Source organism: Camelus ferus, chromosome 16 (genome assembly GCF_009834535.1).
Source record: "Camelus ferus isolate YT-003-E chromosome 16, BCGSAC_Cfer_1.0, whole genome shotgun sequence".
In the NCBI taxonomy this organism is placed as follows: Eukaryota; Metazoa; Chordata; class Mammalia; order Artiodactyla; family Camelidae; genus Camelus; species Camelus ferus.
In genome coordinates this window covers 11,990,615-12,005,539 of record NC_045711.1, presented here as the reverse complement: position 1 = coordinate 12,005,539, position 14,925 = coordinate 11,990,615, and the positions used below count along the sequence as shown (strand labels likewise).

The window sequence follows — 14,925 nt, the reverse complement described above, 5'->3', positions numbered from 1 at the left end:
GGATGTCCCCTAAGCCCCAATAAAGAGAGTGACCATGATTTATTCTCTTTAATATCCACTTATCAACATTTTGTCACAATAATAATAAAAATAATATCTTTTAAAAATCCACAGGGAATTATCAAGGGAGGAGCCTGCCTTGGTCTCTTACCCCTCACATTTGGGAACTCCTGGCCTAGTCCCAGTCTCTCTGGCATCCAGCCCCTCTCAGTGCCTGAAGAGGGGTATTCAGGATCCATCGTCACCCAGAGTACAGTAAACACAGTGTCTTGGGGGGCTGCGGCCAGGGTGGGGAGTCAGGAGACAAATGGGGGCAGGGAAAGATCAGGGGTTTGGGGGCTGGTGAGGTGGGGAGCCAGAGGTGGGGGTGTGGTCGGAGCTGGATGGGAGTATTTATGTGGCATGGGCATCAAGTGAGAGCCCCGCAGGAGAGGCAGGTCTGGGGGAGGAGCATCTTAGGGTGGGACAGAGGGGAGGGGGGAGGGTGTGTGTGTGCTCAGAGAGCTGCTGTAGGGAGCCGGCGGCCTGGGCAAGCCACCAAGAGACCAGGGCCCCTCAGTGAACTTGGAAGAGTCCAAAGTAGGTAAGGAAGGGGGCGGCCTTGAGATGGGCCCAGGGGAGGGTGCGGATCCGCAGGGAGGACCCTGGCCGCAGGGGCAACAGCCCAGACACCTGGCAGAGACGGAGCTGGGGCCCGAGGGAGCTCGCTGCCGTTGCCGAGAACTCCTCCAGGCAGCGCAGGGCGAGTGTGTCATCCACCAGCAAGTCCAGCTTCAGGTAGACAGCCTTTCCCTCATCAAAGTGCACCTAGGGGTGGGGGAGGGTGGGCAGAGTCCAGGCCTCTGCTGGCCCTCAGCTCAGTCTCCCATTTCCTTGGGGACCCAGGTCTCCTAACCAGCCCAAACCTCTAGCTCCTGCCCCCCACCGTTAACGGCCCCCACCCCCTAAGCCAGCCCTTCTCCCTCAGTTCCTGCTTGGCCCGCAGAGCCAGGTGCGGCTTACCTGACAATACAGGTAGTAGAGCCCAGCCCGGGTGACTATAAACTCCCCGCTTTGGCGATCATAGCGCAGAGGGTTGGAGCTGTTGATTTTGGCCTCCTCCCAGCCACTCACCGTCCCGTCCACACCTGAATATGGATGTTCAGAAACAGGGGACAGTCCCTTTACAGAACTTTCTCACCATTTCTCACCTGGGACCCACTGAGTTTATAAATCTTTGGGCCCATCTTACCCAGAAGATATCTAGATGACCAAGGGCAAGGGAGGAGCCACAGCCCAGGGAGCCCTAGTGTAACAGGAAGTTATGCAAATAAATTCCACATATATGACCAGAAGGATACAGAGCAAGCTGTTACCAGCCACTTCCGGGGAGAAGAGTAGGATGGAAGAAGCGTGGGGGCTTTTACAGTTTGTGTCTCTATTGTTTGCTCTTGCGCTTGGAGATGCATTACTTGGATTATTAAAATTAAAAATAATCAAATGGTTCTCAAATATCCATCCATTGATGAATGAATAAGGAAACTTGTGTTAAATCCATACAATGGAATATTATTCAGCCATAAAAAGAAATGGAATACTGGTACATGTTACGACATGTTGGAACCTTGAAAACATGTTAAATGAAAGAAGCCAGTCACTAAGGACCACCTATTATATGATTTCTATGAAATGTCCAAATAACCAAATACGTAGAGACAGAAGGTGGATTAGTCATTGCTTAGGGCTGGGAGGGATCAGGGAGATACGGGGTCATGGGTGAAGGTGATGGGGTTTCTTTTTGAAGTGATGAAAATGCTCTCAAATTACTGTAATGATGTCTCACTACTCTGTGAATATACTCAAAACCACTTAATTGAACACTTTAAATGGGAAGAACTATATAGTTTGTGAATTACGTCTCAATAAAGCCATTACCACCACCACCCACTACACACACACCAAAATCTAGAGAGAGGATAATTGCAAATTGTAAAGAAGATAGTAGAATGACAGAGCAGAGTCTCAAGCGGCTTTTACCTCTCTGATCTCACCTCACACATTCTTCCAAGTCAGGAGACTCCAGCCACTGGGCCCCTGCAGGGCCTCAAGCTCATTGTTCCCCCAGGGCTTTTACTGCTCTGCCCTCTCGCCAGGATTTCTCCCCTGCCTGGCCCCTTCTGTCATCAGGTCCCTCTGAGAGACCTTCCCAGAAATAGCTAGTCCCAGCCCCGCCTCTGTTAATCTCTCCACCACATCACCTTATTTCTCTCCAGCGTCACCAAGGGAAGTTGGCTTGTTTATTTATGGATGTGATGGCTTGGGGTCTGACTCTCCCAAGAGGGCAGGGACATTGGTCTTGTTCACCACTGGCCCCCGGCCCCTGGAGCTGGGCCTGCTCTGGTGGGCACCAAGCAAAAACCAGTGGGAAGAGACAGGGAGGAGGCGACCATGGTGCCAGCTCTCTGTTGGGTCCACAGGCCACTCTTCAGGGCCTCCCTGGCTTCATCTCAACAGCCTGGGCAGCTGCCTTCCCCAGACCCCATCCTCTGCCAGCCCCGGGGCGCTGTCCTTGTTACTTTCTCAAGGAAAACACATAGCTCACTGGGCATTTTCATCCCCACCTACGGGTTCCCTTGGCCTTTATTCTGCAGACTCCAATCTGAGTCTCCAGCCCTGCCCTTTCCTGCCCCTCCTGACACTGCTAGCTGCCGGCCATCAGCCATTAGAACAGCCCCAGGCATCTCCAAATCATCCAGGCCAAAACTGAGCTTAACCTCCCCCGCCCCAAACTTGTCTGACAGTCTGTATTCCACACTGAGCTGTTTCTCACCTGGCACCCAAGCCTCCCTCTCCTTCACCAGCTTTATTCACTGATCACCAGTTCCTAGCAATTCTGCACCCACAGAGCTCTGTTACATCTCCCTCCCCAGCCTGGCTTTTGCCATTTCTTCCTGGGACTCTTCGTAGCCTCCTTCCTCTCTGGGCTCCTCGGGACTCAACCTTGCCTGTTCCAGTTTATTCCCTGTGTGACTACACATAGGCACACAGTGATGTTTCTAAAAGGCAGGTGTGAGCCTTGGACCTCAGAATAACTTCCAGACTGCATCTGTGACCTGGCTCCTTATTCTTCTCCGGCCTCACCCCATCCTGCTCCTCCAGGGCTGCTCCTCCCCACACTGAGGCCCCAGCCTCATCATGCTCTTGGCAAACTCTGGGCTTTTACATGAATTGTTCCTTCTACCTGGAATGTCCTTGACCACCTGTCCATCTAACACTTATGCTTCAAGGCCCACAGTTCTCAGGGAAGGAGCCCTTGTCTCCACTGTAAGGTGGTTTGTCTTCCTCTATGTCACCACGCACCTCTGGCTTTACTTTCATTATTGTTCTTGTCATAGCCTATTGTAATTTACAAGTGTTTCTGCTTGTCTCCACTATTAGACAGTAATTCCTTGAGAATAGGTATTATTCACCGTGGGCACCTCGTGGGGTCCTTATAAACGGTAGGATCTCGGTGCATGAGTGTTGAGTCAATGAATGAATGAATGAATGGATGGATGGATGTCTGGGTAACTGCGAGACAAATGGTCCATACAGAGAGGAGGAAGGCTGGCCTGGGAGAGAAGGAAGGAGGGCATTCCTGGCCAGGGAACCAGCTTGAGCAAAGGCTGGTTGTGGCCAAGGGCCTGGTGTGCCTGGGACCCTGGTGTCTCTCAGTCTCACAACCACAATGCGTTCCTTACTGCCTGGCAATCGTCCTTCTTTCCCCCACTAAGCTTGCTTTTGCATTCACCAAGATAAGGATTTGGTACCATCTTTCCTCAGAGCCCCTGCCCCTGTCTCCTTCCTTCTGCAGAAGACCTAGAAGTTAGCAGGTAAAGGCTCCTTCATGTCCCCAAACCCAAATCACAGACCGACCGGTTCTTGCATTCCCCACTGACCCATTGACTCTCACAGTGATGGGATGATGTGTCCCTCTCTTCCTTCTGGAAGCCACCCCCTCCCACCTTCTTGGACGTTGCCTGCAGGGTCCTCCATCCCCTGCCTCTCACACAAACGATGCCCAGGACACAAGCACACACTCACTGGGTTCAAATCCCAGCTCCACCTCTTAGTGTCATCATGACCTCAGACATGTTAAGTAACCTCTATCTGGAAAAGTGGAGATGATCAGAATATCTTCCCTTTAAGACTGTTGGGGGGATTAGATGAGATGAAACACTCAATAAATATCAGACAAGATTTATGTATTCATGTATTGCTTATCCCTAAAAGGACTGAACTTTTCCTTGACTCACATCCTCCTCCACCTCCTAGCCCATTGTTCAGCTCCTGTCCCAGAGAAACTTCTAGAAAGGGTTGTCACTGTCTCCAATTTCTATTTCCCATTTTCTCTTAATCCAATCTATTCTGGCTTCTCATCCCAACCACACCACTGACAACGCCCTTGTCAAGGTCACCAGTTGACTTTTCACGTTACCAAACCCAGTGGTCTTTACTCTGTTCTCATCTCATGTGACCTCTCAGTTGCACTCAGCACAGACAGCCACATCCTCCTTCTTGAAACTGTGTCTTCTCTGAGATTCCAGGACACTTCCCTCCCTGAGTTTTTTCCCCTCTCTCTGGCTGCTTCTCAGTCTCTGCTGGGTTCTCCTCCTCTGCTGCACTTGTAAATGTCCAAGAGCCTCAGGGCTTTGCTCATGGGGCCCCTCTTTCCCCCTGGGTGACTCATCCAGTCCCATAGCTTTAAATACCATCCATATGGTGATGACTCCTGACTCTGAACATCCTGACCCAGCCTGAGCTAGTCCGCCATGTGCCGCCATCTATTTGTGAAACTCACTTGTTTATTATTATCTCTTCATTTATTTATTATTCGACCTCAAATTCAATTATCCATTTACACGCCTCTCAACCTATTTCCTCCCTGGTTAACCCCATCCTAATAAAGGGCAGCATTATTCCCAAAGATGCCCATGTTAAAAATCTAGAAGTCATTTCTGATTTCTCCCTTTCCCTTACCCTGCACATCCGATCCCCCACCCAGCAAGCCCTATCTTCAAGCTACCTGCTGAATCCATCCACTTCTCTCCATCTCCACTGCCAGCCCCCAGGCTAAGCCACCCTTGTGTTTTGCCTCCTGGCTTGTCCCATGGAAGGGCATTCCAGGTAAAGGAATAGTATGTGCAAAGTCCAGAAGAGGCACATTGGTGGGGAGGGGGTGTCAGCCTAACAAGAGTGGAGAAGGCATAAGGGTGTGCAGGGAAAAGAGGTGGCGATCAGACCATGGAGAGGCTGGAATCCAAGCAGAGAAGCAAAGGAACAATGAAAGGGTGGTTTAGCGGGGCTGAGCCTAGCAACACAAGTGGGACAGAGGAGGGGATGGGGTAAGTCTGGAATGGGGGAGGGGCTACAGACCGGGTTTGAGGTTCCAAGGTCATGATGCTGAGGTGGCAGGGGTGAGGTAGGGATGGAACAGATGTGCAGAGACTGGAAAAATCTGAGAAAAATGATCAGAGTATGAAGACTTGGAATATGAAGAGGGAAGAAGAGAAAAGTCAAAGGTAATTCTTGGAGACGAGTGAGGGCTGAGGGAGGAGCTGGGTGGTGGTTGGAGGGGGAATCTGCCTGGGGTCTGAGAGGGGAAGGGGTCTCCCTGGGGCTCTGGGGTCTGGGTCATAGACAAAGTTCAGGTTTGGGAGCCCAGGGAACCGAGCCCTGAGCACTTTCCCGAACTGGCTTCTGGGGTTCCAAGGCTTGAGGTGGGGTTGGGGAGTGAAGATTTTGAAGGGCCCCTTTTCCAGAAGGCCAGTGCTGTGGGGGGTCAGGGAAGAGCTCAGAGGTGGGGATGGGGTCTCACCTGCCTGTGCTCCATCCTGTCCCGGCCGTGGGTGAACTGTAAGACACAGAAAAGGCACGGTGAGCCCGGCCCTGCCTCTCTGCTACCCCTACCCCTGGGGCACCGCTCGCCATCACCCACCTTCAAAGTGGGCTGCAATCGCTCTGCGAGCCCGTGGTTTCCGGCCTTTAGGTGCTGAGAATCAAGGAAAGACAGATGGGCAAAGCACCCCCACGTCTGGGGGGCAGGGAGCTACTCCCTCAGCCCCGTTCTCCTCAGAACGCTGGCATCCTAATCCTTGTCCAGACTCTTGACCTCAGACCCTCAGGCCTTATCTTCCTCCACAAGTAAAGCAACTTATAACTTATCATCCAAACTGGGATGACTTTGAGAGCAAGAGGGGCGCTATTAGTCATCACACTGTGCTAACAGGTGGAAGCCAGGGCAGTTCCCGGCAAACCTGGATACCTGGTCACCCCAGTCATAAGTCTCTTTGCTTACTGGGATCCAGGCCTCTGACTCCCTCGCCTGGTCTTCATCAAGACCCCAGGGGTTCTCCTAACTCCTGGCCATCCCTTCTTCATATTTGGGGTTGGGTCTGAAGTGAGAAGCAGGTCCATGAATGGAAGGAGCTTCAGAGGGAAGGTCAGAATTCTAGGTTTGAGTCTCGACTATTTAGCTCCATGACTCCGAGCCCAGTTTACTCTGTGCTTAAGTTTCTCTCTCCCTAAGGGAGGTTAATGGATTTTACTCTGCCTGCTGTTATGATGAACAAAAGCAGTCATAACTCCAGAAGCCATCACAGACCAGCCACTATTATTATTCCTGAGGTTGGGATAAAGGGCCGTTTACCACTTCTGCGAGGCCGAACCAGTTTCAGGAAAGACACGGTGTCCTGGCTTTCCTCTGTCTGGGGATTCAGGTCCTAGGGGAATTAAGGGCAGGGCTAAACCAAGATCTTGCCAGGGACTCCCAGAGACTTAAACTGAGATGGACAAGGGGCCCGTCAGGGGAGGCACCAGCCAGAGGCACAGATGTCTTAGGGAGGGACCAAGTCTCTCAGCCAGAAGTGGCCGGGGCCACCCATCAGGCCCCAGCCCTTGCCCCTTTCCCAAGACCAGCCACACCCCCTAACCCCCACAACCAGCATAGACCCTGCGAGCAATTGGTACATCATGCACATGCCCACATCCTGTCAGCGTGCACAGGGGTCCACATCCTGCACACACAACCAGCATCCTCTTCCACAGCAGCTTACCAATCTCATGCTCCCACTCCCCCCCGCATGGCCAATAAACATTTCATACTTGGGTGACACAAATGTGGCACAAACCCCTTACACACGGTTGTCACCCTCTGTCAGGTACCCACACATGGCATGGCTGGTGCGTGCACCCCCCTACACACACACACACACACACACACACACACACACACACACACACATGCGGCTGGCACAACCAGGGCAGAACCTGCACCCTCAGGCGGCGCACACTTCCCACGCCCGCAGCCAGCACCCACGCCCACTCACCAGCGGGTCTTGGTCCTCCTCTGCCACCAGCTCCCCCTGCGAAGGCTCCTGCTGGGAAGGAGGCAGCGTCACCCTGTCCTTCTCCACCTGACATCTCACCCTCCACCCATCTTCCTGGCCCCTTGCCCTCGGCCCACCCGGCCCCATCAGCTGCTCCGCAGACTCCGCTCCTGATCTGCCCAGGGAGGGGTGTGGAGCCGGGCCTCACCTGGGCAGACAGCGATGCCCGGCTCCCCAGGCTGACCACGGCCAGCAGGAGGCCAAGGCAGGCCAGCGCCAGGCCCAGGCCCAGCACGAGCGGGGCCAGCAGGGCGGTGCCGGGCTCCCCCCGGCGCCCCCTCCGCTTCTGGCTCCGACGGGTGGCCATGGGGGCGGGGGGCTGTGGCTGCCTCACCGCCCCCCCATCCCGGGACCCGAGGGATCGGGGGAGGGGGAGCGGGCGGGCGGATCGGGCTGGGGAGAGGGAGGGGCCAGGGAAACGGGGCGGGAGGGGGAGATGAGGACAGGAAGCCGGACACTGTTTGTGTGATTAAACTCCGAGTCCGGTGGAGCGCAGTGCACGGAGCGGGGCGCGCGCCGCGAGGCTTGCAGAATCTAGAGCGAGTCCCGGCTGGGAGGCACCCACCGCCCAGGGCTGGAAAAGCGGGCCGATGTTTGTGTGAGTGTGCAGCCGGCGAGATGGGCTGCGCGGCTGAGCACTCTCCACCCGGCGGGTCGGCGGCTCCGAGGGAGGGAGCGAAATCAACAGAAACTCCACGCGGCCTGTGCGCGGGTGGCCGGGCTGCGAGACCACGGCAACTCCTGCGGGGCTAGTCCAGTACCAGCGGGATTGCTAATTCAGGCCCCCAGGGCATGGTAACTAGGCTGTGTGTGGCTGGTTTTAATAGTCCCTCAGTCCACATGGTTAAAGGCCAAGGCATACTTGGATTTTAGCAGCTGCACCTAAAGGCAATTCTCTCCTGCAAGTAATGGAAAGAGCCTGAAGGCATCCTGTTCATGTGGTCGGATTTTCACTACTTTCCGCAAATCAGTTGGTAGTTGACTTAAACTGCAATGTCCTGCAGCTAGGGAGAGCTCAAGGTGGAGCCACAAGAGCTCTTTAGATTGACTCCAAATGGAGTCACTTGTTCTAAACTATGCCTGCAAACCCAAAACGTAGTACCTAACCTAACTGCAGTTTCAGCCTCCCCCAGGAGTAGAGTTTTAAATCAATCAATCTGGAATTTCTTTATCAACACTAGTGAGGTAATCTGCCTGACAAGACCCCTTGCCCTTCCTGGCCCCAACCGGAAGGTGAGCTTGCCTGAAACAATCCTTTCTTTTCCTTTTTTCTTCAGTGGAGATACTGGAGATTGAACCCAGGACCTCGTGCATGTTAAGCACCTGCTTGCCATTGAGCTATACCCCTGCCCCCAGATTATCTTTTAAAATCAGATTCCCAGCTGCCCCCATTCTTTATTTTGTGCCCTTTATTTCCTTCTTAGTTATCACAATTTGTAATGACTTGTTTGGCTACTATCTCCCCAACTACATTGTAAAATAGAAAATTACCTACTTCTTATTTTGTCTGCTTATTACCTATTTCTAGAATAAACTCAATGAGGGTATTATTCACTGCTCTGTTCCCAGCTCCTTGTCAAATGCTGGCTCCCCTAATATCTCTAGAACAATCTGTTGACAAGACAAAGCCAAGTTTATTGCTTACCCCTTGACAGTCTCACAACAACCTCATGGGAAGATGAGCAAGACCATGGCATTTACTGAGACTTTGAAGTCTGGTTTAAGGCAGGTCTTTCCATGCTAGTACAGGAGCAGGGGTTGATTAGGGTTGGGGAAGGGTCATGGTATAATAGTTTAGAATGAACACAAAACCCAGGATTGATTGAAGACCTGGAAGACAGGCCACCAGCATCAGTTATGATCCCACTTCCCTTCCTCACCAGAAGCCATTTTCCCTCAGACAAAATGTCAGACATCTTGTCTCTAAAGAAATTGAACCAACTGTCTGAGGGAAGTTAGTGCTTCTAGTATGAATGTTGGAGGTCCAGGATAAATGTTCCTTATTCAAGCATTGGGGTGGCCCACTGTCTGATAGTCAACCATCAACCCTTCCCAGCCCAGTTGAAGCCTTTCAGTTGATATGTTCTATCCTGATCCACAAAGAATTTCTAGTCAGAATTTCCACCGGGGAGAGACCTAGAGGAGAAGTAGTATAATTCATATACCAGCAGAGGAAACCCAGAATACGTGGGTAATTCTTTATTAAATATTGCCAGTGATCACCATGCATGTGAGAAGAACCCGTAGCTTGCAAAGAAAGACCAAAATAAACAAACAAAAAAACTGACACTGGAGGAAACAGAGATAATTCAGGGTATAAAGAGAACTACTTAATATACTTAGAGATTCAGAAAGACAGACAAAATATCCATCAAGCAAGAACTGGATGCTCTGTGAAAAAGGAACAACCAGAGAACAAGAAATATTTTTCAGAGACTAAACATGTGGTTACAACAATAAAGTGTTCAATATAAGGATTAAAACATAGAGTTGAGAAAAAAAACTCCTAAAAATATAAAGCAAAAAGAGGAAGAAGTAGAATCAGGGAGGAAAGACAGCAAGCATAGAACACCAATCCTAAAGGACCGTACAGTTATTAGGAACCCCAGAAAATAACGATGAATAAGTCGGAGGGAAGGAAAATATCTTAGAAAAAAATAAGAGAAAATTTCCACAACTGAAGGTCACGTCTTCATTGTGAAGGGTTTATTTTGTGCTCAAGTTAATGAATGAAAAATCATATTTAGATACTTCTGCATTAAATTTCAGAACATCCGGAATAAAGAGATGTTAAAAGTTTCTAAAGAGTAAAACAATTCATCTCTAAAGAAACAAGAATCAAAATGACTACAGACTTTTCAAATAACACCGCATCCTAGAAGATTGAAATGGAGAAATGCATGCACAGTTTTGAGAGAAAAGAATTTCTACCTAGAATTTTATATCTAGCCAAACAGATAAAGACTTATTCTGACATGCAAAGTTGGCCTTCATACACACTATTCTAGAAAATGGAGGATGTATTCTAGAAAATGTGGTCACAAATCAGATAGAAGATAAAATAACATATAGTAAACAGTGAATCTAAGCTCGAAGTTCAGTGAATGAAGGTGCCAGGATGATGACTGTAGAGCAAATTTAAGGAGTAATGAGTTCCACTGGGAGGAGGAGGCAAAATGGGGCTTGAATTGAATGAATGGTATGAACGATAACTTGGAAAAAAATAAGACACGATATAGGTAAAGAGTCCAAGAAGAAAGAAAAGCAATCAGAATCTCTAGGAAAATTCCAAAACTGAAGAAGAGATTTTTTTGATTTAAATGAAAATCAAGGTATAATAATGACACATGGTTGGATTTCATTGACATAATAGCTGAAATAGTCTCCTGGGTTGTAGGACTGAGCACATGGAGTAGAAAGTGTAATCCTGCCCATTGTTTGGCCTGAGTTTGACCACTATTCACATGGCCATCATTATGTAAGTACTGTTCACTGGATCTCAACTTTTAGAGTCAATGTAGAAATGTCCAGAAGACTTGTTGTGGTTGCAGGAAAGATTGTAAATACTCAAAATCTTGACTTCGTAAATGTGAGGCTGAGAATAGGTTGCATGTGGAAGTGAGGAGAGGAAATGGAGCTAGAAGCTGGTCTCTTTCCAGAGATACTGAGAAGGGACAGAACCAAAGTAGACAGAACCAGTAAGTCCACAAATACATGCTGGAGAGGGTGTGGAGAAAAGGGAACCCTCCTACACTGTTGGTGGGAGTGTAGTTTGGTGCAGCCATTACAGAAAACAGTATGGCAATTCCTTAAAAAAGTAAAAATAGGCTTATCATATGATCTAGGACCCCACTCCTGGGCATATATCAAGGGGGAACTCTAATTCAAAAAGATACAAGCACCCCTGTGTTCACAGTAGCACTATTTACAATAGCCAAGACATGGAAGCAACCTAAATGTCCATCAACAGATGATTGGATAAAGAAGTTGTGGCATATATATACAATGGAATACTACTCAGCCATAAAAAAGAATAAAATAATGTCATTTGCAGCAACATGGATGGACCTGGAGATTGTCATACTAGGTAAAGTAAGCTAGAAAGAAAAAAAATACCATATGATATTACTTACATGTAGAATCTTAAAAATGAGACAAATAAACTTATTTACAGAACAGAAACAGACTCACAGACATAGAAAACAAACTTGTGGTTACTAGAGAGAGAAGGAGGGGATGGCGGGATAAATTGGGAATTTGGGATTTGCAGGTACTACTATATATAAGATGGATAAACAGTGAGGACCTACTGTGTAGCACAGGGAACTATATTCAATACTTTGTAATAGCCTATAGTCAAAAAAATATGAAAAGGAATATATATATATATATATGAATCACTATACTGTACACCAGAAATTAACACAACATTGTAAACTGACTATACTTCAATTAAAAAAACTTAAAAGGGAAAAAACCCCAAACTACACAGAACCAAAATAATCTAAAAACAAACAAACAAAAATAATATAAATAGTCATCACTGGGAAGAGGAGAGAGAGGGAATGTAACTGAGTTAAGTGCCTCTTGTTCTATGTTGGAAAGTCAACATTCACTAAAGTTGATATATAAAGAAAGAAAGTATGGACATTTGAGCTATGATTTTGGAAATAACTTCTAGAAGAAATAAAAACAGAAACCGTTGAAAGGAGTTGCCTCTAGGTCACTGGAGTGGGGTGGGGTGGGGTGGGACAGGATGGGAAGGGGTGAGGCACTGTTGCTTTTCATGGTAATCTCCTCTGTTCTACTTGATTCGTTATCAAGTGAACGCAGTGTTTTAATTTGTAAAAAGCAAAAAACTGCAAAGCAGGAAGCCTTGCTGAGGAGGGAAAGTCATTACCTGCCTCAGCCAGGCCTGTGATCACACCTGCTAATGGAAAAAAACAGGGATTGGACCCTTGGAGACAGCAGATCATCTTTAGAGCCTTTAACTTTGGCTTGAAAAATTAATTCAATACACTTAACCTTTTTGTTCTTGGTTTGCAGCCAAAATTAAAATTAACTTGCGTTTTTTTGGACGCTGATCGGAAGTGACTTGGGAAATGTGTAGGAAAAATACTGAAAGGAAATTTGCCAGTGTGATTTTTTTCTCTGCCTTTTTACGCTTTTCTTCTCAAATTTTCTTCCATTATAATGGGGAAATAAGGGGTTTATTCTGTTTTGTTTTGTTTTAGAGGCCCTGTTTGATTAATACCACTTCAATGCAAAGAAGGAATTTCACATGGTCTGTAAGGGTGGGGACTGAGTCTGCTTTGCTGGACGCATTTCCAGTGTCAGCAAAAGCTTGTTGAAGGAATAAATATCATCCACCTCCTGGGCTGGCAGTGACCAGTGAATATTTTTGGGTGGGAGCAGCCTGGGAGTGGACAGTAACCATTCTGGTTTGCCTGGGACTGAGAAAGTTCCCAGGACTGAGGACTTTTGATGCTAAAACTGGGACAGTCTCAGGCAAATTGGAATGAGTTGGTACCAAGACGAGGTGAGGACTGGCTGTTCATTGCCACCCTCCAGGCCAGTTGTTTTAGAGAAGGTGCCAAAAAACCCCACTTCCTGCTGCATGTCTCCTTTACTCTCAGTGCTCCTACAACACTACTTTACTTCTGACACCAGATGTGTGGGTTATTTCTGCGACACCACCTGACTGTCCAACGATTTAACTCAGTTCCAGCACTGTCTACCTGGAGATAGTGTCCGATCCCACAGATGAAGGGCTCAGTCCTATAAGACTGTCCCTTCCTACATGTTTCAGACACCAAGGGAGCATCCAGGTTGTCACCTGTGCTTCTAACCAACCAGCTGTGAATCAGGAGTTCCCAACACTTCTTCCTTAGGATGCATTAATTTACTAGAGAGGCTCACAGAATTTAAGAAAACAGTTTACTTACTAGATTACCAGTTTATTACAAAAAGATACAACTCGGGAACAGCTGGATGAAAGAGATGCACAGGGCAGGGTATGTGGGAAGGGGCATGCCACCCTCCCGGCAACTCCCGGCATCTCCACATGTTCATCAACCCAGAAACTCTCCAAACCCGGTCCTTTTAGGGTTTTAAGGAGACTCTACTATGTACGCAGGATTGATTAAATCATCAGCCGTTAGTGAATGAGCGCAATCTCTAGCCTCTCTTCCCTCCCTGGAAGTTTGAGATTGATAGTTCTAATCCTCTAATCACAGAGTTGGTTCCCTTGGCAACCAGCCCCCATCCTTAGGCGCTTTCCAAAAGTCACCCCATTAACATAAACTCAGGTGTGGTTGAAAGAAGCTTGTTACGACACTTGTTGTGACACAAGACACTCCTCTCACGTTTATGGCCCTGGTACCATTTCAGGAACCAAAGACAAAAGACCAAATACTAAAGCAAAACACTCCCAGAGGGCAGGATACAGCTCAGTGGTAGAGTGTGTACTTAGCATGCATGAGGTTCCGGGTTCCATCCCCAGTACCTCCACTAAAATAACTAAATAGGTAAACCTAATTACCTCCCCCAAAATAAGACAAATAAATAAAAACCGAAAAAACAAACTTTATTAAAAAATAAAACAAAAGATTCCCATTGCTCTTATCGATTGGGAAATTCCAAGGGTTTTAGGAGCTCTGTGCCAGAAATAGGGACAAAGACAAAATATACATTTGTTATTTATAAATTACGAAAATCACAGAATGTCCCTTACTTTTTTTCTTATAAATAAATCAGATTGCAAAAATAAATAAATACAATAAAAAATAAATCAGTTTGCACATTTTTCGCAGGAAAGCCATAAAAAGTGCTGCTGTGTCTTTCTTAGTGCTTCATATCAGGAGGCACAGGACATAACTCATTCTGTTTCTGGTGATGTTAACTTTGATCCCTTGGTCAAGGTCACATGTGTGCCAGACTTCTCCACTCTAAAGTTACCTTTATCATCTTTGTAATGAACAAATCATCTGTGGAAAGGCATTTGAGATTCTCTAAACGTCCTGTGCTCCAATAAACTTTCACTATTAACTTTCACTGAAATTCTCTTGCAAGAATCAATTATTACTATTTTGGTTTCAAAGCACAGTTTTCTAATTCTCCCTCTGCACTTATTAATTACAGGCTACTGTAATTTCTCTTCTTTGGCACTTATTATTTTTTAATTGAAGTAATAGTTGATTTACAATGTTGTGTTAGTTTCAGGTGTACAGCAACGTGATCAGTTTATATACATACATATAATATATATGTTCTTTTTCAAATTCTTTTCCATTATAGGTTATTACAAGATATTGAATATAGTTTCTTATGCTCTACAGTAGGTCCTTGTTGTTTATCTATTTTATACATAGCAGTGTGTATCTGTTAATCCCAAACTCTAATTTATCCCTCCCCACACTTTCCTCTTTGGTAACCATGAGTTTGTTACCAGCCATAAAAAAAAGAGTGAAATAATGTCATTTGCAGCAATGTGGATGGACCTAGAGATTATCATACTAAG

At 47.4% G+C, this 14,925-nt stretch overlaps 1 protein-coding gene across 2 annotated transcripts; it reads right to left on the bottom strand.

The window, feature by feature from the left end:
• Positions 1-34: 34 nt before the first annotated feature.
• LOC102507653 (TNF superfamily member 12) lies at positions 35-7,834 on the bottom strand. 2 transcript variants are annotated; one of them, XM_032498685.1, is made up of 7 exons: positions 7,555-7,834; positions 7,347-7,394; positions 6,668-6,740; positions 5,957-6,010; positions 5,837-5,872; positions 1,003-1,127; positions 35-807 (listed from the first exon to the last, which is right to left on the bottom strand). In XM_032498685.1, the coding sequence occupies exons 1-7, from the start codon at positions 7,711-7,713 to the stop codon at positions 556-558; spliced, it is 747 nt and encodes a 248-aa protein (XP_032354576.1). In that variant the 5' UTR covers positions 7,714-7,834; the 3' UTR covers positions 35-555. The 2 variants fall into 2 exon arrangements, with proteins under 2 accessions (XP_032354576.1, XP_032354575.1); XM_032498684.1 differs by having other exon boundaries at positions 7,347-7,397; positions 7,555-7,827.
• Between the last annotated feature and the right edge of the window lie 7,091 nt (positions 7,835-14,925).

Bases quoted from the DNA above. Each gene is read 5' to 3' on its own strand.
- LOC102507653 (XM_032498684.1), bottom strand. From the start codon at position 7,713: ATGGCCACCCGTCGGAGCCAGAAGCGGAGGGGGCGCCGGGGGGAGCCC. The intron at 7,398-7,554 runs GTGAGGCCCGGC...CCTCCTTCCCAG, and splicing joins GGGCATCGCTGTCTGCCCAG to CAGGAGCCTTCGCAGGGGGA. The intron at 808-1,002 runs GTAAGCCGCACC...CCCCACCCCTAG, and splicing joins TCTACTACCTGTATTGTCAG to GTGCACTTTGATGAGGGAAA.